The following is a 25,095-nucleotide window of genomic DNA, read 5'->3' on the forward strand; positions in this document are numbered from 1 at the left end:
AAAGTGCATGAGTCTGAAAGGGGTACAGGCGGATGGAATAATCTGTGCAAGATAAGAGAGAGGATTTCACGTGCCAAAGTTCAGCCAATTTTTTTTTCCTTTTAGTTAAATCAAAATGGCACATTTTATATGAATCAGAGGGGTACAAAACAAGTGACTGTGTACACATTTCCATCGCAATCCCTCAGATGGCTTCATAGTACCAGATGATTAATTATCTAATGGATTATGAATCATTTTGCCTGACATCAAGTAAATAAAGAAACAATTTATCTTCTTTAGAGACGTTTTCCTTCTTACACAAAGCGTAAAAATGCGAAGGATTTGTATAAAACAGTAATTCTTTAGTAGTTCTTGCGCTAATAATTGTGCTTGGACGCGCTCCTTTCTGGAGATAGATCAGGTACAAATGCCGGGGTGTTCTGCACAGATGTTTGCTTTGTTTGTACTGTGAGTATTAGAACAGTGCTAGTGTGAAGGGGTGGGGGGGTAAGTTTCCTTATTTGTATGTAGAGAGCTTATCACAGTGGGGCCCTGATTTCAGCTGTGGGTCTGTAAGAGCTGCTGCAATACAAATAATAATACAAATTGTTGAAGTTGTGTGCTTGTATATTTCAGCCAGTGAAAGCTCTTTAATTCTGGGTATCACTTTGTGCGTAACATTGGGGTCTTAGGGTGAAGCTGTGTTTCCCATAGAAATGATTCACTGTACGTAGAGGTTGCAGTCTGCGCATGGAAAGATTGGTATCTTCCATGCTACTGCTCTAATAACAGTTCCATTATATCAACCACTGAGTTCGACACCTGTGTTTCTTCCCCTTGGGAGCCTGTGAGCGGTGGTGAGGAGAGTGAGCAGTCAGCCCTCTTAATCCAAAGTATTGTTTAATCTTAACAGCAGGAACAAAACATAGGAGGAAACGGATTTTAAAGCAGTCTGCGCTCGTGTCCATCTTACCTGAAGCTCTGCCACCATATGATGGAGCCAGGGAGAGCTGTGTGTCTGTGTTTGTCTGTATTCCCCTGAACAGCTCCCTGACAGCTGCCGCCCTGCCCTTTTTGAGAGTCACTAGTCAGTGTAGTTTAGCAGAGAGAGCACTGGACTGGGACTCAAGAGCAGGATTCTGCTCCCTGCTCTGTCACGGGCCTGTTGGGTGACTGTGGTCAAAGTCCCTTCATCTCCCTGCACCTCAGTTTTCCCATGTGTAGAATGAGAATTATGATGCCTGCCTGAGTAAAGCGTGTTATCTACTGATGAGAAGCACAGTGTGGGAGCTAGGTGGATGACGCTAATGCTAGCCTTTTGGTCCTGCTAGTCAAAAACCAGTTTGATATGCTCAAAGGACAAGCCAGTCTATCCCAGAGTCTTCCATTTTCTTTTGATGACCTTCCCATGTTTTCTGAGAGGGGCCTTATCTTGAGTTACTGTTTTACCTTCCTGCTAGTTTCCCAGCAGTAGTGTTGATTTAACCCAGTGGTGCCCAGCCTTGTTACACAGGGGAGCCACATAAACCTAAGCACAACCGTGTGTTGGCCAAATCGATTCTGTTTCATATGCATTTAAATAGGTTGTTTCGATGTACAGTATTGTCTATTTAAAACCAAAAAAAGAAATCAGTGCATAAAACATGTAACAGAATTATACAAAAGAGGAAAAAAATGAACACATAATTAAACAAAAATGATGTAACCATGACAACAAAATGCTAATGAATTGGCTGTTAGTATATTCTATTGAAGCAGGCCGTGGGCATTATGAAATGCTTTGGTGGGCCGTAGGTTGGGCGCCCCATTTTAACCCTAGAGTCATGCAGTAAATAGCCGCCCAATAACTGGAATAACCATGTTCCTAAATTCTTACAGAGTTGGTCCACATTGATCACACCAACAATGTACTGTTCTCTGCATTGTGCTGTATCATGCTGGAATGGTTACATCCTGATACCAAATTATAACAAAATAAACTTCAAGGCCATGTATTAATGTTAGTTGTGATAGAAGAAGTTATCCTGGAAAGTTGCAGTTGACTACTTTAAGACTATGGATAAAATAGATGGTGTCTGGACAACTCATCTTTCATACTTGAACCATTACATATGGTGTTGCATAGCCAGGAGCAAACACAGCGTATCCAGCCTTCATGCATCCCACACAGTTCCATACTGCATGCAAAACCGAACTGGATTGAATTATCACTTGTGTAAGGATAGGTGTATAAATCCTAGCAAGCAAGGGTAGTCCTGGGGTTAAAGCGTGTGACTGGGGGGGCAGAGCTGTCAAAGACTACATCGCTCTGATCAAGTCTCACATCTGTGCAATGGGGGTGTTATTGTTTCCTTGAGTCTTATTTCATTAACAAAACATTTTCAGATGCCTGGGTGGAGTCAGCAGAAGAGTTGAAATTATTATTATTTAGATGCAATGACATGACTGTGCTAGCTGTTCTGCTGCTGCTGGCTATGAATTTCCAGGGTATGTGCACTAATTTGCCCATGAAAACAGTAGTACAGCTAGCTATTAACAAGATTTAGTTAAGACTTTCATCCTCTGCCCCACCCAGCCACTTGGTTTATTGTAAGGAGAGGTTTAGGTAGAATATTCCACCCTCCGAGTGACATAAGTTACGCCTACATAAGCGCTCGTGTACACAGCGCAGTGCACAGCTCATAGCTTCTGCCAGTTGCGGAGGTGGTTTTTTTTTATCCCGACGAGAGCGCTCTCTCCCGTCAGCATAGAGCGTCTTCACCAGATGCTGTATTGGATCAGCTGTGCCGCTGCAGCACTGTAGGCATAGACATGGACTTGTTGAGCAGCAGCTCTGGTGTGTTAGGAGTTAGACAGCTGGGGATGGATCATGGAGTTGCTGGTTCAATTCCTACTTTAAGTAGATTGTCAACAAAACCTTTTTTTTTTTTTTTAAATCAAATCCCAGAACTGGAAAAAACGTTTAGTGTTTCTATTGGAAAACCGCCACCCCTCCTTCAACAAAGGAGGAAAGCATTACTTGAAAGGGAATCAGTTAAATCTCTCTCTCCCCCTCCTACTCCCAAAAGGGAAGAGTAGCTTTAATAAGAGGAATAGAGAAATAAGATCTAGAGGGGTAGCCGTGTTAGTTTGTACACAGCAGAAACAACGAGAGTTCTGTAGCACTTTAAAGACTAACACATTTAATTTCTGCAGGCATAAGTTTTCGTGGGCTGTAACCCACTTCATCAGCTGTAAGGAATAGAAATCAGATAGGAGGTATATATATACATATCCAAGGGTAAGGAACAACAATGGGGAAGGTAGATATAAGCAAAGTCCATTCAGTTAGAGTAGATGAGGCCTATTCACAACCATTGATTAGGAGGTGAGAATGTGTGAACAGTGACAATTACTTCTTGTAATGAGAGAACCATTCCAAGTCCCTATTTGGACCCAGTTTGACTGTGTCAACTTTGCAGATGAGTTCCAGCTCTGCAGTTTCTCTTTGAAGTCTGTTTTTGAAGTTTTATTGTAGAAATATGGCAACTTTAAAGTCAGTGTCCTGGGAGATCGAAGTGCTCTCCGCCTCGTTTATGGATGATGTTATTTTTTATGTCTGATTTGTGTCCATTTATTCTGTTGCGTAGTGACAGTCCAGTTTGGCCAATGCACATGGCAGAGGGGCATTGCTGGCACATGATGGCATGTATCATATTAGTAGATGTGCAGGTGAATGAGCCCCTTATGGTGTGGCTGATGAGGTTAGGGCCTGTGATGGTGTCACTAGAGTCGATGTGCGGGCAGATCTGGGGTTTGTTGCAGGGGTAGGTTCCTGGGTTAGTGTTCATCTTGTGTAGTGTACGGTTGCTGGTGAGTATTTGCTTCAGGTTGGGGGGCTGTCTGTAAGCAGGGATAGGTCTGGCTCCCACAGCTTGAGAAATAAGAGTTACCCTAACAGGTGCATGGGAGAATCCCAATACAATATCACGATAGGGCTCAGACAGAATGGTTAGAAGAGGCAGTGGAGAAGAAAATCCAGTAAAATACATAGGATTAGATTCTAATGGATAGAGAACTGGCTAGAGCATAGGGCTCAACGAGTAGTGATCAATGGCTCCATGTCTAGCTGGCAACCGGTCACAAGCGGAGTTCCCCAGGGGTCGGTCCTGGGGCCGGTTTTGTTCAACATCTTTATTAATGATCTGGAGGATGGGGTAGATTGCACCCTCAGCAAGTTTGCGGACGACACTAAGCTGGGGGGAGTGGTAGATACCCTGGAGGGTAGGGATAGGATACAGAGTGACCTAAACAAATTGGAGGATTGGGCCAAAAGAAATCTAATGAGGTTCAACAAGGACAAGTGCAGAGTCCTCCACTTAGGAAGGAAGAATCCCATGCACAGCTATAGACTGGGGACCGACGAGCTGGGCAGCAGCTCTGCAGAAAAGGACCTGGGGGTAACGGTGGATAAAAAGCTGGCTATGAGTCAGCAGTGTGCCCTGGTTGTCAAGAAGGCTAATGGCATGTTGGGCTGCATTAGGAGGGGCATTGCCAGCAGGTCACGGGAAGTGATTATTCCCCTGTATTTGGCATTGGTGAGGCCTCATTTAGAATATTGTGTCCAGTTTTGGGCCCCCCACTACAAAAAGGATGTGGACAAGTTAGAGAGAGTGCAGCGGAGGGCAACCAAAATGATTAGTGGGCTGGAGCACAGGACTTATGAGGAGAGGCTGAGGGAACTGGGCTTGTTTAGTCTGCAAAAGAGAAGAGTGAGGGGGGATTTGATAGCAGCCTTTAACTACCTGAAAGGGGGTTCCAGGGAGGATGGGGCTAGGCTGTTGTCGGTGGTGGCAGATGACAGAACAAGGAGCAACGGTCTCAAGTTGCAGGGCAGGAGGTCTAGGTTGGACATTAGGAAAAGGTTTTTCACTAGGAGGGTGGTGAAGCACTGGAATGGGTTACCTAGGGAGGTGGTGGAATCTCCATCCTTAGAGGTTTTTAAGCTGAGGCTTGACAAAGCCCTGGTTGGGATGATATAGTTGAAGTTAGTCCTGCTTTGAGCAGGGGGTTGGACTAGATGACCTCCTGAGGTCCCTTCCAACTCTAATATTCTATGATTCTAACCTGACATACACAGCCTCTTAATGGCAGTTTCACCTGCTGAAATCAGAGCAGAGTTGGGTCCTCTAGGGTGAAGACGTCAGCCTGCTTATTAGAAGATGAAGAAACATGACTGGATAGCAACTTTTCATTGGTAATGTTGAGCAGTCAGTAGCATGGAGTGCTACTGTTTGAAAGACCGAAAGAGAGGCACCGATGCATTACCACCGTGCAATGTGAGTTTTGGAGATACATTAATGCCAAACAGAGGTCTTATTTTTAGAAGATTTAGCTGATTTCGTTTGACATTCCACCATTCACGTCGCTGTTTAGTTCTGCCTTACAGAGACCAGTGTTACATTTCATGTGCCACTGTATACTGTAGCCTTTGGTTTGGGATTTGTGCCATGATTTAATCAAACTCATGAAATGTAGAAATTGAAAGCTGTTGGTAAATTTCCTCTTTGTGGCTTCATTTCCACTGAAATCTCCTTTGTTGGATCCTCTTACAGTTTGGGGAAGAGAGGTTATTTAATCAAGCAAAACTGGAATTGCTTCATATGGCGATAGCTGCAGTTATTTTCCCTTGGCAAACTTTTGCAAACATATTTGACAATCTGTTTGCATTTGAGGTGGTTTATTATTTATAAATACCAAGTCTTCAGTTGAGTTAGTTGCTGTTATACAACTGTTAGTTGTGGGGAGAAAAATTAGTAATGCTTAAGGACTGGTCAGTGACCCATGCACTAACCACAGTGCGTGTACTGTGGCAGACAAGTGAGCAGATGAGTTTAACTCTGGCAAAAAGTTCTAGAGGAGTAGCCGTGTTAGTCTGTATACAGCAAAAGCAACGAGAGTCCTGTAGCACTTTAAAGACTAACAAATTTAATTTCTGCAGGCATAAGCTTTCGTGGGCTGTAACCCACTACGTCAGATCTGACGAAGATCGGCATCTGACGAAGTGGGTTACAGCCCACGAAAGCTTATGCCTGGAGAAATTAAATTTGTTAGTCTTTAAAGTGCTACAGGACTCTCGTTGTTTTAACTCTGGCAGGTTTTCCTCCATGTTTCTGCTGGGCCAGATATTCTTCTTACATTTTCAATATAATCCAAGTGGGTAAAATAATGCTTCCTGCTCAAGTGATGTTACCATGCTTTGCTGTCCTTAAAAGTAGTGATAGGCCTGAATCAAAGACCAAAAGTGCGAGCAGCCCCAAAAGTTGGATGTGCATTGGAGTTCAGATCTGAGATGTACAGTTAGACCTTGGTATGGATCTGTCAAATTAGTTTGTGGCGTTACCTCTGATTAACATTGGGGTACATGAGATCAGAATCAGGCTCTGTCTGTTATACTGTCCCATTCCTAATGTACTAGGTGCCCTTTCTCTTTTCTTTTATATTGTACCTAAAACTCACTCAGTGATCCCATCTTCTCCTGAGCTGTTGGCCTGAACCATGTTTGCCTTGTCTCATTCATTTCGTTGTCTTCAATAGAGTTGCCTGTATATAACCAAATGCAAAACTTGGTTGGACCTGCAACGGAAATTTAGCTAGCAATTCTGTTGATGATGTATGAGCCAGAATGGAATCCAGCTCCCTGTCCCAGCACTGTGTTGGCTCTGCAGCAAAAAATAGCAAGAACTTATTTTTGTCACTAAACTTTTAGCTGGGTCCCAGAATGCACCCAAGAAGCAGAAGTGTTGAGTTGGAAAACGCCATTTGTATGTGATTATGCACAACAGTACTTTTAAAAACGAGGCTGACAGAACAATGTATAGGGCGGATAGTGAATCTAGTTATTAAAAACGTGCGTTTTACTGAAGGCTGTAAAAAGGCAACCCTAGATTGAATTTTTCTTCCCCTGTGAAAAATGCTGGTGAATTTAATGCTGCTTAATTTTAAGGGGCTGAGAGCCCCCAAAGGTTGCAGCTTCCAAAGTGTAAGCAGGTGCTACTATTCCATCCTCCCTTTGCTCCTCAACGTGCCCTAAAGGGACCAAACTTAGTAGGGGAGAAGGTATTTCATTCTCAATACTAATTCAATCCAGGGTTCACATTTTATAGTCCTCATGTAGAAGGCAGCCTTGTGAGATTTCTGAGTGCATAGAATGGCCTAGAGACGTAGTCAGCTGTAAATTAATATGACAGAGAGCTTGCCGTTTCCAGGGGCAGACTTTCTTATTATTCCAAAGGGCTTATTTTACATTCTGGCTGCCATGAGCTCAGCTGAAATGATCAAACCCCTGTTTCTTTGTAGCCACCATCTGATCAGTATGAATTTAATAATTCTGGCTGGAGCTGGATTCAAAGCAAGGCCATGGGGGTGAAAGGCCAATTGCTAGTTCACTTAGCCACCTGTTTCCTTCCCTTTGGCTTGTATTTAATTTGTGTTGCTGTGCACCTTTCGCTTCTGATAGTCAATGCTTTGAAAGTCCCTCTACCCCCTTACAAATAGAACTAATTGCTTTATTTGCCTTGTTCACTTTGCCAGGATTAGATGGGGCTGTGGGGGTGAGAAAGGGAGCTTTTAATATTGTCACTGGGGAAGAAATGTCGGCTCCAAAGGCCAAATTTACCGTTTTTCCACTTAGTTTTGTATAATAATTAAAGCTGATTGGGGGTAGGAGGGGAAAGGGAGGAGAATCTCTCTCACCCTCTCTTTTTTAATCTCTAGATTTGGACATTCAGATTTTTAACCATTTCTATACTTGGTGAAAAATTGGGGAGCCATTTACTAAAATTGGTCAATTTAAAAAAAAAATTCTTTAAACAGTTTTTAAACAGATTTTGGAACATCATTGAAATTAAAAACAAAATGCCACACTAAGCTTTCTGTACTATATTTCCTTCTGTGGTGGTTCTGATACTTTTTTCCCCCAAAAGAAGTGTTTCAAAACTGTAGAGGTGCTGAGAGACTTTTTTTTTTTTTTTTGACTTTTAAGATTGAATCAAGTTTAAATTTTTCTATTAGAACACAAGACACCACTCTTGGGACCCTCAGAACAATAATGGTTTGGACTGAGATGGAAAGAATCTGGTAAAATATGGAGGAAATACCCATCTTTGGAGCAGGGACCACTTTTTTTGTTCTGTGTTTGTACAGTACCTAGCACAATGGGGGTCTTGTTCCATGAGTGGGGCCTACATGCCAGCACCATAGAAATAATGTGACATTAGTATATTAATTATTATTAGTCAGTTCCAAACTGGCTTGAAAATTTAGGTTTCTTCCTTATTTCAGGAATGCCATATGGATTTGGTGATTTAACAGCATCTGATGAATAGCAATATTACTGTTTGGCATGCCATCGCCACTACACACACACATCCTAAACTCTCAAATTTTAATAAAAAAATCATGGAGAAAGTGCTGGACAGAGAGTGGAAAATAGGATAACAGAGCCTTTAAAAATACCTAGGGAAGTTGTGGAACCTCTGTCCCTGGAGGTTTTAAAGAACAAGTTAGACAAACACGTGTCAGAAATGGTCTAAATCAGCGGTTCTCAACCTTTTTTTCCCCGAGTACCACTCGGGTCAGGTACAGTCAGGTCAAGTGGTACTAAAAGGGGGGGGTGGACTTTCTGCGGTGGCGGGGTTTCGCGGTGGTGGCGGGGTTACATGGGGGGAACAATGCCCTCCGCCGAAACCCTGCCGCCATTTGCCCCTTTTCAGCGGCAGGGTTTCACGGCGGTGGGGGGGGACACGGACTTTCGGCGGCGGATTTGGCGGCGCGGTACGGCTCGCGTATCACCCAGCCTTCTTAGAAGTACCACCGGTGGTGCACATCCCACTGGTTGAGAACCGCTGGTCTAAATAATACTTTGTCTTGCCGTGGTGCAGGGAACTAGACTAGAGGAGCTGTCGTGGTCTTGTCCAGTCTTACATTTCTGTGATTCTACGATTCTGCAGGACGGTGCTGTACTTATTATAGTTAGACCATCAAGATGTTTCAAAAGGGTCATAAAAACTGGGAGGGTTTAATATCATTAGATGTGGTGCAGTCTGCAAAGTGAAATATGTCAGGTAAACATTTGCCTGTCATTTTATCCCCTAGCAACTGGAACTAGTTCTTCAGTAAACAAAAGCTGATAAGGAACTGTAACATATTAGTCTGTTCATTTATCAGGTGTAGACAGTAGATAGACTTGGAAATGTTGCTTTGCTTGTTAAACGTAAGAATGGTTGAATGGTGAGGATATTGCACCCTTGGAGAATGTTTACTAGCTCTGGGATAACTGATCAATATATCAATCGATCTATCCTGTTTCTAAAAGCGCATGTCACCTTGAACTATTGAAGCACCATTTGGAAAAGAAAGTTGGGGTGGGGGCAGAGGGAATATCACCAATTCAAAGTGCTCAAAATTCATGAGATTGGTTTAAAAACCTTGAGATTATTTTTATTTTAGCGTGTTTCTTTAAATTTGCCTTCTGGTTTCACTCGCTTCACATATTCACTTGCTTCACATATTCAAGCTTTTCTCTGCAGCCACGAGTGTAGAAGTCCAGCATTTGTGTGTTTTGCTGAATAGGGATGGACTGCTGAATCTGGGCCTAAGATGAGGGATCATCTTTTTTTCCTCTTTGTTTCATTAAAACAAACAAAGATACCAGGAAAAACCCTACCCAAAAGAGAGCCTACACTCTGCTGTAGATCTGATTGACATGCACCTGAATAAGGAAACCAAGTCGTGGTTGAAACCACAAGCTACATTCTGACTTAGAAGGGTGTTGAACTGAAGCCTTAACTCTGTATTTCTTCACTTTTCATGCTTTTGAGACACATTTTCATCGGTGCTGTTAAAAATGTGCAAGCAAAACATTGACATATTTTAGTGTTGCTTCCCTCCAAGATTATGTTCTAGATAATTTTTTCTTTTTTAACTTCCTGTTGTAGCCAATGTTTGTCTCCTTTGAATGCTGCCTAATTTTCCCTCCACCACACACTCCTCCCTAGAAGATGTCTGGCTAGATGAGAGAAGAATGATTTCCATTCTGGTGGGGTCTAATGATGCTGTCCCATGGATTCCTTTTTGTTCTGGTTGCTTGCCTCTCCTCCCCACTTCCTAGAAGAGGATGATCAGGTTGTGTCAGTGGCACCCCCAGTCTTTGCATGCTTGGGATCTGGGGACGGGAATTTGTTCCCATGCTTTGATCTGCATTATGGCAGCGTAATGCACTGCAGCTGTGGAGTATAAGCCAGTTCAATATAAACAGAGAAGTCTTGAAAATGGATTGGGAATTGTTAGCAGATTGAAAGAAATCCAACGAACACGAAACTCCAGCAGATGTAAAGATCAACATTTCCTCCCTCCTTCCAGTTAAAATGGTCAATTAGTCTCTCATCCTCTTCTGAACCCAGTTTTTTTTCTGATGGTTTTCCCCCATTTAAATCACTAGTCAGCGTTGCAGAGATTAATTTGAGTGCTAACGTAAAGGGTATAAACACACCTTTCAGGCACTAGTGTTTGAGGGTTGCTGTGTCCACTCTGAGTTGCTTCCACATTAGTCAAGTGCTTCTAATTAAGGACATATACATTCCTATCTGGCCATGTCCGTCTGCCCTCTCGCTTTTGTAAGTTAAGATGCTTTTGCTGTGGCTGTGGTTGAGTATGTGCACATGACTGCAGATGAATGGCCTAGAGCAGGAAACCAAACTACCAGCCAGCAAGAGGCTATAAACGGCAGCGAAGGTTTTGTGCTACACCTCCTGGTAGGCCGGCACAAAAAGGCAGAGCTCAGGAGGAGTGGGGACAAAGGTCATCTTTTCACCTGTCTGATTCTGGGTTGTTGCAGCTCTCTGGCTGCTTAGGAGATGCTCTGCAGTCTGCTGCAGCTGAGAATTCCCACAGCTGCATGTGCAGCTCATGTGAATGGGGACTTGCTTCCCGCCTCTAACATGCCCACTTCACCAGATCTTGGAAGTAGGCCGGCAAAAGGCAAGCCGATAGCCGCCCGTACAATGCCTGCTCTGGGGGAATTGTCCCCCAGCTGGTTAAGAGATTTTCTGACCTCTGTAAAGAACCACGACCACATATAGAGGTTGTAGTGGGAGCAAAAATCATTGTGCAAATTGTAGATCTTGTGTCATGGTAAAAATAAAACATCCTGTGAATCTGAATTGTCTTGGTTGAATATTATTAGTTGATAAGTGACAAGTAGAGGATCCAAAAGGGAAAGGAAGGTGATAAGAGCCTCAGACAATCATCCCTGCATTTCCATGCTTGTAGTCTGAGGGAAAGGCTATGAAACTTTGTCTCTCTGATGTTGTGATACGATGCTATGTTTCCACTCAGCACTGTGACGTTTGGTGCCATGTGACGACATGTTGAATCATGGCCTTCTCATGCATCGTCACAGTGTGGTGTCGCCAGGTGTGCCCTGCCTTGGTTTCACACAACGCAAATTGAACATTGGCAGGTGAGCTTCGTTATTGCAACTGTTCAATGAAACAGCTCTTGAGTCTCAGTACAGGCGAGATACTAAGCTACGTAGTGAATGTCAGGGGCTCTATACCGTTTAATTAAGCTGAATAACTACTATGAAACACTGGCTGAGCTCACAATAGCAGCAAAGGGTAACTATTTTTAATAAGCATTTCTCTAATGCCATAGCAAATTACACGGGCAGAAAGAAACGTGTTTCCTGCCCCCAAAGATCTTACACCTGAAGACCCAGATTTCTCTTGCATGGAGAACTGCATGGCTCAGAAGTTGACATTGGAGTCTTGGGATGGTTTGTGGCACCCTTTATTTGCTGGGTTGATCTGTACTGCCCTGTACCTGCAGGATGGAGTGGTCCCTGCTCCAACATCCTTCCTACCAAACAAGACAGTTAAGCTTAAACTTGTTACGCTTTACACTTTTGTCAGTGCCACCTGGGTCTGTCGTCTAACATTAGCTGGTTCGTGTGTAATCTGATATGCACATTTAGTTCATCTGGCTGAGCTATTTGAATTTGAAGGCATAAAGCCACCCCACACTCATAGTGAAGAGTTCCTTTGTTTTGCTTTTTTGCATATAGATACTGACCCAAGGTAGGAACACGAGAAACAGGACAGTTGTGTCTTGCAGATAATCACCTGGAACGGATACCAAGCCGTGCATGCAAATGCACTAACAGCATTTCACATTTCTGTGTTGTGAGGCCTCCTACACGTGGAGGCAAGTGATCAGCATAAAAACCTCTCTTCTTTTTATGGGCTAGCCTTTGTATCTGTATATCCCTCATTCTTATTTAGTGGTATTTCTTGAATGGAGAAATTAATTTGGGGAACCATTAGGGTGTTTTACATAGAGAGACATTTTCCAGGCAGTTTCTGCTCTTAGTGCCTGAGCCTGCACCCATTGAAGTCAATGGAAAACTCACATGGACTGACGTGGCTGTGGAATCGGACCCTTTAAAGCTATCTACGTACTGACAACAAGTAACTCTTCCTAACTAAAACCATTGGGATTTTTGTAGATCTGAAAAGGAGATTTGACCTTGGCAGCTTTAAGTGACCTCTTTTTTTTTTTTTCCTTTCAGGCTTTGGACTTTATGTTAATATTTTATTCAGCTCTGTTTTGTTCAATAATTTATTGCAGGAGAGATTTTGATTTTTGACGTGTTTGTGTTCTTGTAATATGCATGTTCTAATGCTCTTTGCTGGATAAGAGAGCTTGATGATAGCCTGGACAAGGTAGGAGAGAAGGTCATCAAGATAGACTTTTTTTTTAATATTGTAGCATTCTTGGACAGAGTCCTTTTAACATCCTTTCTCCTCCGCTGACGGCTGTCAGCTTGCGGGACATCCTGTGAGATAGTATCAACATATCCTGTAATTTTAGTAAAGATTCCAGAGCAGAGCAGAGTAAAGCTGCAGATGATATTTAACGAGACGAAGCCCCATTTGTTGACAGGGAATCTGTTGGGGGTTTTTATGCAGTACCCTCTAGAAAAATAATGGAGAAGTAAGTGACAAACTGTCCTAATTTATAACCTACCTGCATGTAAAATCACAAAGCAACCATCCTAGCAATGACCTTCACCAAATCAGCACCAGCTGTGCTTTCCCACCCTGTCTCTGTAATGCAACTTTGTGGTTTTCGTGGTTTATCTTCCTCTTTTGTCTGACTTTTTGTGATGATCCTGAGGTGTAATAGCTTTGGCCAAGATATTTCTGGGATTCCCATCTCTGTGCTGAGGAGCACTAGTGCAGTTCCCTTTCTTCTCGCTCCCCCCTATTCCTAGTGGGGAATAAAATAAAAAGCAACATTTGTTAGTATTTATTATCATTATTATTCTGAACTTTGGGCAGCTCATGAAAGGGGGTCTTTAACTCCCTGCGCTTGGCAGTCTGTTGGAATGTAATATTAGTCCTACACCTGCTAAACTTGATAAATGCAGTCTCTTCTGCTCCCACTGAAAATGAAAACCAGTTAAAAAACAAAACAAAAAAACCCCCAAAAACGAATGCATTAGGCCTGTGTATTAAGCCTGTGTAGCTTCATCGGCTTTAGCCACCGATTTATGCTGTTTGAGAAGCTAGCCGTTATCTCTAGACCCTTAATTTTTTGAGATATTTAAAATACATTGGACTTAATTTCCTTCCAGATTCCCAATCTTTTTCTTAAAACATATGAAAAAACTTGCAGCAATGGTTTTCTACTTCCCTTCCTATCTCATCACAGAGCCCGATTCTCCAGTACCTGGCAGCTTGTGTTGTCACTTCACTTGTGCCACGTGATGAGTGTGAACACGCAACTGTTCTGATGTGGTAGTCCTTTACGCCCACTGCACATGGGTAGAAATGGCTGGGGAGTATATCTCCTGCCATGGATGAAGGAAAATGACAAAGGAGCAGAATGATTCTAGTTTTCCCAGTGGAACTTTTCCCTGTTTAGAAACATAGATGAAGATGGAGCGAGAGCTCATTTGCATGTGTGTTAGTGTTGTACTCCACTCTTAGTGAAGAGAATGGCCTGTATAGGCAGATGATCCTTGACTTAAATTTTAAACTTTAAAGATAAGAGTTTTAAAGTAACTCTGCTCCATTAAGACTTACAAAATAGAAAGATCATTGTAATTGCCTTTTTTATAAAAGAATAAGAGTGGGGGAAAAGTGATAGTGAAATGTGTCAGAAACCTGACTATATCTTTATTTTGCTGATAATGAATGTTTGAGCAACTGTTCTGGTTCTTTTCCTTTTTAAAAAAAAATATTTTGGGGTTTTGGTAGCTGGAGACCTAATGTTTTTTTCCTGACCTGCAGAATACCATGTCAGCTTTCTTAAAAGTGATTTTATTTGTGTGGATCTTTGGTATTTTTGCCGGAGTTACTGGAAAAATAATCTCCATGACGTAAAACAGTTAATATTTTTTAAAATGCCGTCCCAACCACGACAGCGGGGCTATTCCAAATATGAAACTTAAGCATTTACAAGGTTGGTGAGGGGAAGGCTCCAGAAAGGTTCTGCCTGTTTTGCTATTCCTTAAATTAAGATTTAATGATCTAACCTAACTGTAGCATGAATGGACTCATACATATCTGACTCTCAAACTGTCCCTCTATAAATGTGCACCCAGAAGTTGCAAGCACTTCAGCTGGGTCCCAATGCACGTCAGTTAGTACTGGATGAAGTTACTTAGGCAAAGTGTTTTGAAAGACACTAGTGATTTGGGGTGCCTCCGTTTTTTGGGTGCTCAGTTTGAGGTGTCTAGAAGGAGCCTGACTTTTAGAAAGGGCTGAGCACCCACCACTTGGAAATCAGGTCCCTTTTAAGTGTCTGAAATTGGGCACCAAAAATCATTAGGCACGTCTGGAAAACTTTTGCCTTGATGTTTTATATTGCAAGGGCAAAAACTTCAGCATGCCCTCAGCTTTGCCATCCCTGCACACAAGTTGGTAGAGGAAATAAATGTATTTTTCTACTAAAGAAAGAGGGAATTGTATAATGTAGCTAACATAGGAAGGTAGGCAAATCTCCCCTAATTGTATACAGACCATAGAGCTTGTCTCAGCCTTTTGACTAGTGAAGCTTTCCTCAATTTGGGATATTGTGATCCTAATCAGAGACCTTTAACCACACATCAAAGCAGACTCTCCTAATCTGCATACCTTCAGGCTGGCATGGCTTGATTGCATGGTTTCCTGCTAACAGAGGCATCTGTGGCCAGGTGTCTTTCCCGCTGTGGACGACTGATTCCTTTTTAGCCTTCCTCGCTGAGGCAAAGAAATTTAATCCTAATATTACTGCCAGCCATGCAATGGACCCGCTGATTTGGAAATGTCACTGTGTTGTGGCCCTGAAATATCAATGCACAGCAACCTCTGATACCTGCTTATTTCACTGCCAACCTCTAACCTACGGTAGAGCAGACCTGTCATTAGTGTATCCGTCTGCATTTAAGCCTGTCAGCTTCCTTTCCCTTCTTTTGTTTCTCTAATTACTTTGATTGCATCAGCCTCTCCAGCCCACATCCTAAGTTTGGTTCCTAAGGCAGCATGGATTGTTTGCTTGGTCTACTTTAATATTGATCTTATGGTCAGAGGCAGAGGTGGGCCTCAGCCAGAGAGAGAACCCCAAAGGCAGAGTGTGTTCAGGAGGTCGCTCTTCAGCTCCTCGCAGAGAGAGAAGCCCTAACTGCAGAAGTGGATTTCAGACTCTTCCCACCGCTTCATGGATGCTCTACCCTTCCCCTGTCGTTTGCACCCCGTGCAGCAGGGGCAGTTGGGGGCAGAGGGCTGTGGCAGCTGCTTCGGAGCCATTCAGCAGCTTTCTTATCCCAGCCCTCACAGATCATGTCTGAGGCCAGGCCAGCTGATTTGGGCTCGCGCTAAAGGGCTGTTGAACGTTTGTGAACATTTGTTCTTGTGCTGCAGCCTAATCTCTAGAACCCCTCCTCAGCGGGTTTTGATTGCAGTGTAGCGGTACCCACAGAGATGGCCAGCCTGCTCCATGGGCTAAGCGCTGGGTCCCCTGGGTTTGGCTCTTCTCATTGCTCTTGTTGTTGGTATTTGTATCGCAGGGCCCCTAATCAGGGGTATGAGCTCCATTGCGCTAGGCACACAACGGAAAGGGGGTCCCTGCCTGAAATGGCCTTACAGTCGCTCTTTGCATGTCACCAGATAGATGATAATAGCATTTTGCAGCCTGCTGACAAGTGCACATATTCCTCTTCGTACCTGTTGATAAAACAGTGTTATTAGCCATCAGCTATGCTTGGCAGTGTACCCGCACCAGACACCTGCATTGGCTGGTTTACGGTGCTGAACATCCTCAGCTCAAAGGCGGATCAAATGCAGGAAGAGTCCCTGATTTTGGTCTCAAATAATAAGTGTTTGTTTCCTTGGCAAATTGCATGCCATCCAGGAATCCATCACCATGGTATCTTCTGCCACCTTACCTGTCACACTTGCAGTGAAGTGTGTCATTCCAGTGAGATTTATACGTCAAATTATTTTAAATAAACAGAAAATGGAAAGTATCCGTTGCCTGGAAACTATTTTCCTGAGTACTTTGGCATTTGTTATATTCTCTAAAGTATAATAAATGGAGGTTGGGTGCAGAAGTTAAAGTGGCTTTTAAAAGAAGTTATTCGTTGAAATCTGTGTTGTTTCCTAGTGCTAATGTGTGGTTCTCTCCCTGTGGCTTAACTGTAGCATGACATATTGAGGTTTTATCTTGAAGTGTAAAGGAAAAGAAACTTTTACATTTTTTCTTACAGGGGTTGATTAAAATCCGAGGTGATCGCTGCTGGAGAGAGTTGACCTGTATGGATTATCATTATGAGGTAAGCACTGTTTGCTTGTCCACTTTACCTTGTGAGTACATCTCTTTTCCTTACATCTTTTCTCTCTTTCTCCAGTGGGGTGCAGTTGTTGTCTCCCTTCCCCCCACAGAGCTGTAGTCTGATGAGCTCCTGATAGATAACATCATCAGTATCATTGTGCCATGTGACTTTTTTTCATCCAATAAACCCATGAGACTTCTTCCTCCTAGCCCTCTCTCACTGGTATGAGTCAGGACTAACATCATTGGACTCAGCCAAGTTACTCCCTGTGTAAAAATGGTGCAAGAGGAGACGTTAGTCCTTACTATTCAATTAAGCTCTCTCTTTCAATTTCTGACTTTTACGCATTTTTTTGTTTATTTTCTTCATATTTTCACCTTGCTTTAAAGCAATAAACAATTTGATCTTCCTGTGACACAGTGAAGGTTTTGACAAGCCTTTATAATGAGTGAGCAAAGGTTTATTATACTTGGAAGGACCAATCAATGAGCCAGCTCCCGGCCTAGGATTTGGGGAGAGCCAGCTGCATTCTTATCCCATAGTTGACACTGGTGCACCAAAACAGTCCTAGATGAATGGTATTTGAAACTTGGTAATCCACATCAGGTAGGTGGGATGCCTGCTAGTTTGCTCTTCTTTTAACATTCCAACGTTGTGCTGCTCTCACATTCATCCAAGGCTAAATCTTTCAAAAACGACTAGTGATCGTTGGTGCTTCAAACTTTGGGTGTTCAGGTTGAGGCCCCTTAAACGGTTTGATTTTCAGAAGGTAGGTTCTCAGCACTTGCTGTTTAGTCTTCCAAAACACAGGCATATTTTGAGCAGAAATGGGGCATAGAAAGCAAGTGTGATCAAAGAGGTTGAGCATGAATCATTAAGTTCTCACTCTATATGCTTTTCTCTTGCTTTGTGAAATCCATCTCAGTGATTTGGTTTTACTTTGGTAATAAATTGCTGTTTGGATTCTGGCTCCGGGCATTATCACCCTTTAGATTGCAGAGAGATGTAGCAACTCCGTCCTGCATTCTTGTGGTCATGACTGGCCTTTGCATTTGATATGGGCCTGGGATTAGAAAAGGAGACACCCATGACAGTCAGATGGTCAAATAACCTTGGTCCCTTGGCTGCATAATCAAGGAAACAATGCTGGGGCAGCATTCCTTTCTTCTTTGCCTCTAATCAACGTGATGGTATATTGTAAAATATGTATTGGATCTATTGTTCATAATACGTTGTTCTACCCGCTTAGCAGCAGATCACATTGCACCTGTTTGCTCAATTTTGCAATGGCTCCCATTTGATTTCCTGGTGCGGTTTCTGATGTTGGCTTTGTCCCATGTTGTCTAGAGGATTTTAGAGATCTTCATCTTTGCACTTTAACCCAACAATTGAGCTCAGGTGGGATACTGAGTCTGACAATCCCTACATCTGGGGGGAGATTCAATGGCCCATCATCTCTGGAAGTCATGTTCCCTTCCACTGAAGGACTGATAGAACCTGAGTTTTCTGACCTTCAGAATATGTTGCAAGGTGTACGTATGTGTCTCTTTTTTTTTTTCCCTGGAGGGATGAGTTCAATATGGAGAGTAATAATACATTGGAAAGTTCTTTCACTATTTCCTCCTCTAGCTATTTAAGACAAAGGGACTCCTCACAGTAACAGGGGTCCATCCGCCCACTCCAATCCTTTTGAGTAATCAGGGCCTTAACTTCCACAATATGAAAAAATAATATAAAAAAATTAAAAGTTTACCAGCATCTGATGAAGCCTTTTACTTTTTTGCTCTTGTAGGTTAGTTAAGTGGCTTAAAATCTTTTAAATGGTTTATGGGTGTTAGTCCAGAATCCTTTTTGCTGTTAAATACCAAAAAGAAGTAAAGGTGGTGAGTTGCTTTGACAAGCGCTTTTGTGCATGTGTAGCACGTGACTACATTATACATTACTGCTATTCGGCTGTTGGCATTAAATGAATTTAGAAATGTGTGCTCTCTGAACGTATATTGTGTCAGGACATCTAGAGTACAGGTTTCAGACATAAAGACCCTTGAATACTAGAGTTTTTAATCACAAAACAAAGGCAGCCATGGTAAAATATCCCTAGCCGCCTACTTCATTCTGGATAAACAGCAAACATGTCCCTCTGTCCTGTATGCTTTTATACACCTGGGAATAGTCAAAGGAAAGCCAACCCATAATGGAGATCATTGGGATTCCATCAGCAGTTCCTTCAGGTGACCCTAACCCACAACAATCATCCTGCGGAATGCTACGATTTTTTAAAACAAAACCAGAATCCGCTCCGTAGCCCAGAAAGTTAATTAAAGCCACTCCTGTTTTATCCATAATGCAGGATCCCAAGCCTGTGGAAGTAATCAGGGAGGGGGGTTCAAAGAAGATCATGTTATCAATATCAGTTATTCAAATCCACTGCAATGAAAGGCAAAGAGCTCAGACAGACCTTGGCAATAGTAGATAAAAGACCAAAATACACCTGTTGATTATGCTCTCCTCATTATGTGTGTGGTAGAAATGGTTTGACAAAACTCTCCTCAGGCAGCCAGCACTAATTGGAAAGGAACACACTTGATTTTATTGTTTCTGACATATTCCGTCTTTCAGGTGAGATGTAAAAGCCCAGCCCTGCTCGTTTGGGAGACACTAATGCTTTAAGGCATGGAACTACTCAGAATATTGCGGGTGTGCGGGGAGTCCCTTCTAGCACAGGCAACATTTCTGTTTGGTTAGTTGATCCATGGACAGCTTTGCAGTGGGGTCATAGCTATATAAAGCCTTCACATACTATATATAATGTTGGGTATAAATTACCACCAAGCCCAAGACTCTCCTTCTCATAGGTGGTTCCATAGCTAAGCTCTTTCACTTTTATCCCTAGCTTCCACCATTGATATCTCCCAGCAGGTGAGATCAGTAGAAAGACCACCTCCCTCCCTTTTCTTTGACCAAGTTATTTAATGCATACCTTCCAGTGGCTGCCCTTTGCAACACCATGGTTACATAAGAACAGCCATACTGGGTCAGACCAATGGTCCATCTAGCCCAGAATCCTGTCTTCTGACAGTGGCCAATGCCAGGCACTTCAGAGGGAATGACCAGAACAGGTAATCATTAAGTGATCCATCCTGTTGTCCGTTCCCAGTAACTTGACTGCAGTGGAAGTAGGCGTATGATGGGGATAAAGCTGCTTGCAGAGTTTGATATAGGAGAGTAAATCGGAATCCATCTAACGGTGTGAGGAAAAGAGGTGGAGAAACAGGCTGTAGTTGAAGATGTCTCTGGAAGGAAGGAAAGGATTCAGAAGGCTGCTTGTAATTAGAATGATAAAACTGGGTATTGGACCAACTTTCAAATGGACAAGGGCCAAACATAATCTGCAGTGATGTATGTTGGCCACCCCAGCTCTCCTATTCCAATCCGATACTCCAGTCCAAAATCTACATGCGCTCACTTGCCAAGAGAATTAATGAAAACACATGGCCCCCATCTTTTGCATATTGAGCGTATGCTGTACTATTTATTTGTAGTAGAACCAGCAGCTACGCTTGTGGAAAATAACATTTCCACTTTTGTCGGAAATCATGTATAAAATAACAACCTGTTGTTATGGCTTCAGTAATTAAACAGAGCATTTTTTTTGTCCCTCTTTGCCCCTCTTGGGCCTTAACCCAAGATTTAATGGAGATTTGTTCCTCAATTTAAGGTTCTTTGTTTGGAAGGCTTCTGACCCTTACATTTATGTAATTTAGAGAGGGAAATGCCAGAATGCATAGTTTATACGGACATGGTATTTTCCAGCCTTCACTTCTTGCTACATGATCTCATGAGTAGGTAGGGTAGGAGAATATTTACTCGAATCAGTGTAGAAGATGATGTAAAAGGACACTAACAAAGATGAGCAATTGAGACCTCTCCTTGATTTCCCTTGCAGCTGTAAAGTACCGTTAGCCACCAGGTGCCAGGAATCCTAAATTCTAATCCCAGCTTGTCCACTGAGTTACTGTGTCACCTTGAGCAAGTTGTTTAACCAGTCTTTGCCTTGGTTTCTCCATTTGTAGAAGGATAGGTCATTGGGTCCCGAAGGGGGAGCTGTGATTGGCTATGATAATCCCTGGGGAATTATGGTGGTTAATTAGTTAAATACTTATACAGCTCTTTGAAAAGGCCAGAGTACCAAAGTGAGGCACATACATTTGCACACTTGTGCATGCCCAAAGTACAGCATGCCAGTCAGGGGAACCTGCACATCAGGTATTGGTACACATAAACTGGGCCTGTGAAAATGGACGCACATAATTGTGTTAGCAGACCTACCTTTGAAAGTCTGCTCCTGCTTTGTCGTTGTTCATTGATGTAGCAGTTCTAGCACTGACTGCTGTGGTTAGACTAATTTTGCTTTGTGGGTTGCTTTTAAAAAAAAAAAAATGAAATCCTTTTGTTACTTTTTAAATTGGTTGCTTTTGAATTGTGTTCAGTTCAATATATTTACTGTGCACTTAACATAGACTGAGTCCGAGTTTATTACTGTTTATTTTTATCTTTTATTGACCACTTATCTACTGTGCATACAATGGCATGCAAAAGAAAGCTAGACTCTTCTCGCACTGGAGTCCATGGCGTCACTCACCTCAATCCAGCCGATGCAGAAGCACACCCAATGAGTTAGGCCCCGGGGCAGATTCCCCACCCGGCTGTCGTCGCTATGTACTGCTTAGGAGCAGAGACTGGCCATATCCCCCCAGCTGGAGATTCCCCTGGCACAGGGGAATCCCTGTTGAGTGTGGAGTCAAGATAGCTGGGTCCCGAGCCACGATCCCTGCAGCCTCTGGGGAAAGACAAGGGAGGGTGGGGTGGGGGCATTGCAGGTGTGTGCGCAGCCTGGAGCGCACCCAGCTGGGGGACTGTTGCCAGCTGGCACAGAGCAGAGCAGCCTTCTAGACTGCTCTACTGTGCTGTGGGATAGAGGGTCAGGCAGAGAATCAAGGAGCCAAAACTAGCTCCCCCGATGGTTCCTTCCCTTCCCCTGCTTCGCCAGGCTTATACTCAGCAAAGCAGAGGATCTGGCCCCTCGTCTGCTTTGTGTGCATGCGCATGCTGCTCAATTGGCGTAAGTGCAGTGTCTTTATCTGCGCTGTAAGGGTAAGTCCGTGCACGGTGCCCATATTTGAAATCTTCATTCAAAGATGCAAGATGTCCCACCCATGCTGTCATTTTGTGGAATCTTGTAGCCATGTGTCTTTGGCACGTGAAAGGTTTGATTCGCGGTGGGGGTGGGGGTGGAGGAGAGGATTTGCATATGGAAGCTCAAAACTAGTCCAGCCAGAGCCTGCGTTTCCGGTTTCCAGCATTGGTCTCAGTGGAATAGATAATGAGATAATCATAGAAATGAGGAAGTCCTATTTGATCCTACTTCTCCTGTCGCTTGGGGTGCAGTGCAAGATGGCTCCTTTTGGTCTGTCTTCCAGAGATGTGTTTTGTGGTGATTGTCGGTGCATTGTTGTGTTTTTTATTACACTCTCACTTACTGCAATTTGCACAGAAAGATACCATGCAAAATTGCCTGTTTTAAAAATTGTCTTCATTCAGTGTAACCGTCTTCCCCCTGACTGACTTGTGACTGTCATTGTAGGTCTGCAAGTCACACGAATGATACTTGGCATGTGACTTACAGAAGTGAGCAGATCGTTTCTGCAAGTGTGACGCATAGCTCCATGTAGCCTGTATTTCCATGACCGGTTAAACCACCTTGTGTCTCACAAATACCACAGACGCAGTAATTCCGAAGCTGGAAAGAGACTGGGAAATGAAGGAGGAATCACTATCACTGTCAGACAAAAAAAAGAAAGATGATTCATAACTTTCCACAGCCCTAAAACTACAACGTTGCCTTTGTTGTTACCACGCATAAGTGAAACATTAGTAATGACTGCAGTGAATTTAACCATGGAAGGTGACATTTACAGAGCATCAGTCCAGGATCTGTGCAGCACTTTAAGTACCATTTGTGCCCTATTTGACGATCTTATAGTGGGATTTAAGTCTGTGTGCTGACCCTGTGCGGACCCTCTAGACAAAAGTGAATTTCACCCACAGTAAAGCAGAAATATACAGGACGCTGTCATCCGTGTGAAGAAATCTCTTTTGTTTAAATCTTTTGTTCAAATCAAGATTTAAGGTCAAAATACCCAGGGCTCTAATCGCAGAAGGTGTCCATAGCTGTGTGATAGATCTATGATGGGAATAACAAGGAATACTGCAGGTCAAGATTGAGGTTCTCTTGCAGAATTACAGGGGTGTGGATGTTAAATTTGTTTCCTTTCATAAAGGTTTCCCCATAAACACACACAAAATAACCATCTAATAATATAATAATTTGCCCTTCTCTAGGACTTTCTGTCCAAGAATCTAAGTGCTTTACGTCCATTGCTGAATTAAGCCTTGGAATCCCTTGTGAAGTAGGCAAGTTTACATGTGGGGAAACTGAGGCACAGAGCTGTTAAGAGACTTGCGTAAGGACACAGAAAGCCTGTGACCAAAGAATCCTGAGATCCTTTTCCCTTTCCAGAAGACCATCTTTCTTGCATGGCATTTTGCTATTGTCTGATCACTCATAAATGCTCAGCATGCCTTAATTATTTTTTAAACAGGAAATGCAAGAAGCATTTTGTTTTAAGAAGTCTAAAGAGTCTCATTAACTTTGCCAAACAGGTATTGGAAGAGAAATAATTGAGGCACACTTTAGGCCTTCTACGTTTGACAGTGCTCCTGGGAAAAGCTTTGTTGTTCCTTATACTAGATACTGCACAGAACATAAGAGGTCACTTTTCCCAATTTCTACAAATTGCTGCTAATTATTCTATGGCCATTTTTCTGAAACAGGTCCCATCAATCAGCACTTTAACCTTTCGCATACAGCAGATCTCCACTTCATACAAAAGCCCCATCCAGAGCACAGTGTCTTTTGTTCCTAATTATGTGCTTGCTGACTGATAGCCATGCTGATAAAGATGAGAAGGAAGTTTGCTGGTTAGTTCCAGTTTGTTTCTTTAACTGCCTCTTGATTTCTTTTTTCTCCTAGAGAAGTCGTCATTAGATTTTTTATCTGCTCTCGTCAAACTTTTTATGAACTAGTAAGTAATTTAAAACTCATTACCTGCGATTAATTTGGTGGGACAGAAAATCATCTGTCTGTGTCATCACTAGTGTCTGGAGTAGGTTATATTCTAAGCAACTCTATTCTGATGGGGACTGAGATGTTTATGAGGCGTAGATAAGCTAGGAGTCAGACCTCCCATCCAAAGCATCTTTTTCAGTTAAAGATTAATGGGAATTAAGAGGAGCTGGAGCAAAGTGAAAATAAGAAAGAGGAGCGTTTAAAATACATTTCTGGGCATGGTGCAGTGCCAGGTGTCGATGGGAGGGCTTCGCCTTACTCCACCATAGGATGCTTTCCCAGGAGGGAGAATTCTTCAGAAGAGGTGGGCTCCACCTGACCAAGAACTAGACAGCCTAGTGAGGAGGGCTTTAATCGAGGTGCGAAGGGGTGGGTGATAAAAATCGACAGGTAAGCATAAAAAAAGCTGACCTTAACAGAGAGCTCGATGTTGGGGGAGAAGACGGAAAATTACAGTAGGGTCATAGAGCAACCAGAGGAAAGTCAGTGGGGGAATCTGCTCAACATCTTAGATGTCTATACACAAATGTATAGTATGGGGAAGAAAGAGGAAGAACTGGAAGTATTAGGACATAAGCTAAATTATGACTTAATTGCTGCCCCAGAGACTTGGTGAGATGAAATCTCTGGACTGGAATATTGGTATAGAATGGTATAGCTTGTTTAGGCAGGGAAATAAGGGAGGAGGTGTCCCGTTACATATCAAGGCTATGTATACATCTTCTAAGGCTCAGAAAGAGGTGGGAGGCACCTCTTCACTAAAAAGATACTCAACACAAATTAATATTAACAACCAGGGTAGGAATGCAGACCAAAAAAAGGGAAAGATGAGGTTAAAGAATATATAGAGAAGTTAGATATATTCAAGTTCACAGCGCCTGATGAAATTCATCATAGCGTATTAAAGGAACTATCTGAAACAATCTCTGAACTGTTTGCAATTATCTTTGAGAACTCATGGAAGATGGGTGAGGTACCAGAAGACTGGAGAAGGGTGAACATACCCCCTTTATTTAAAAAGGGGAACAAAGAGAATCCAGGGGATTATAGACCAGTCATCCTAACATCA

The 25,095-nt window shown here is 42.8% G+C and overlaps 1 protein-coding gene across 2 annotated transcripts in view; it reads left to right on the forward strand.

Annotated features, from left to right (window-relative positions):
* LMF1 (lipase maturation factor 1) overlaps positions 1-25,095 on the forward strand; it is a 315,025-nt gene that overhangs the window by 120,376 nt on the left and 169,554 nt on the right. For both annotated transcript variants that reach the window (XM_067534103.1, XM_067534102.1), the window contains one exon: positions 16,772-16,837. In XM_067534103.1, the coding sequence (XP_067390204.1) occupies positions 16,772-16,837 (66 nt within the window). The remainder of the gene's footprint in view (positions 1-16,771; positions 16,838-25,095) is intronic.

Source organism: Emydura macquarii, unplaced genomic scaffold, assembly GCF_026122565.2.
Source record: "Emydura macquarii macquarii isolate MOO-44397 ecotype Brisbane River unplaced genomic scaffold, CSIRO-AGI_Emac_v2 contig_3390, whole genome shotgun sequence".
NCBI classification, from domain to species: domain Eukaryota; kingdom Metazoa; phylum Chordata; order Testudines; family Chelidae; genus Emydura; species Emydura macquarii.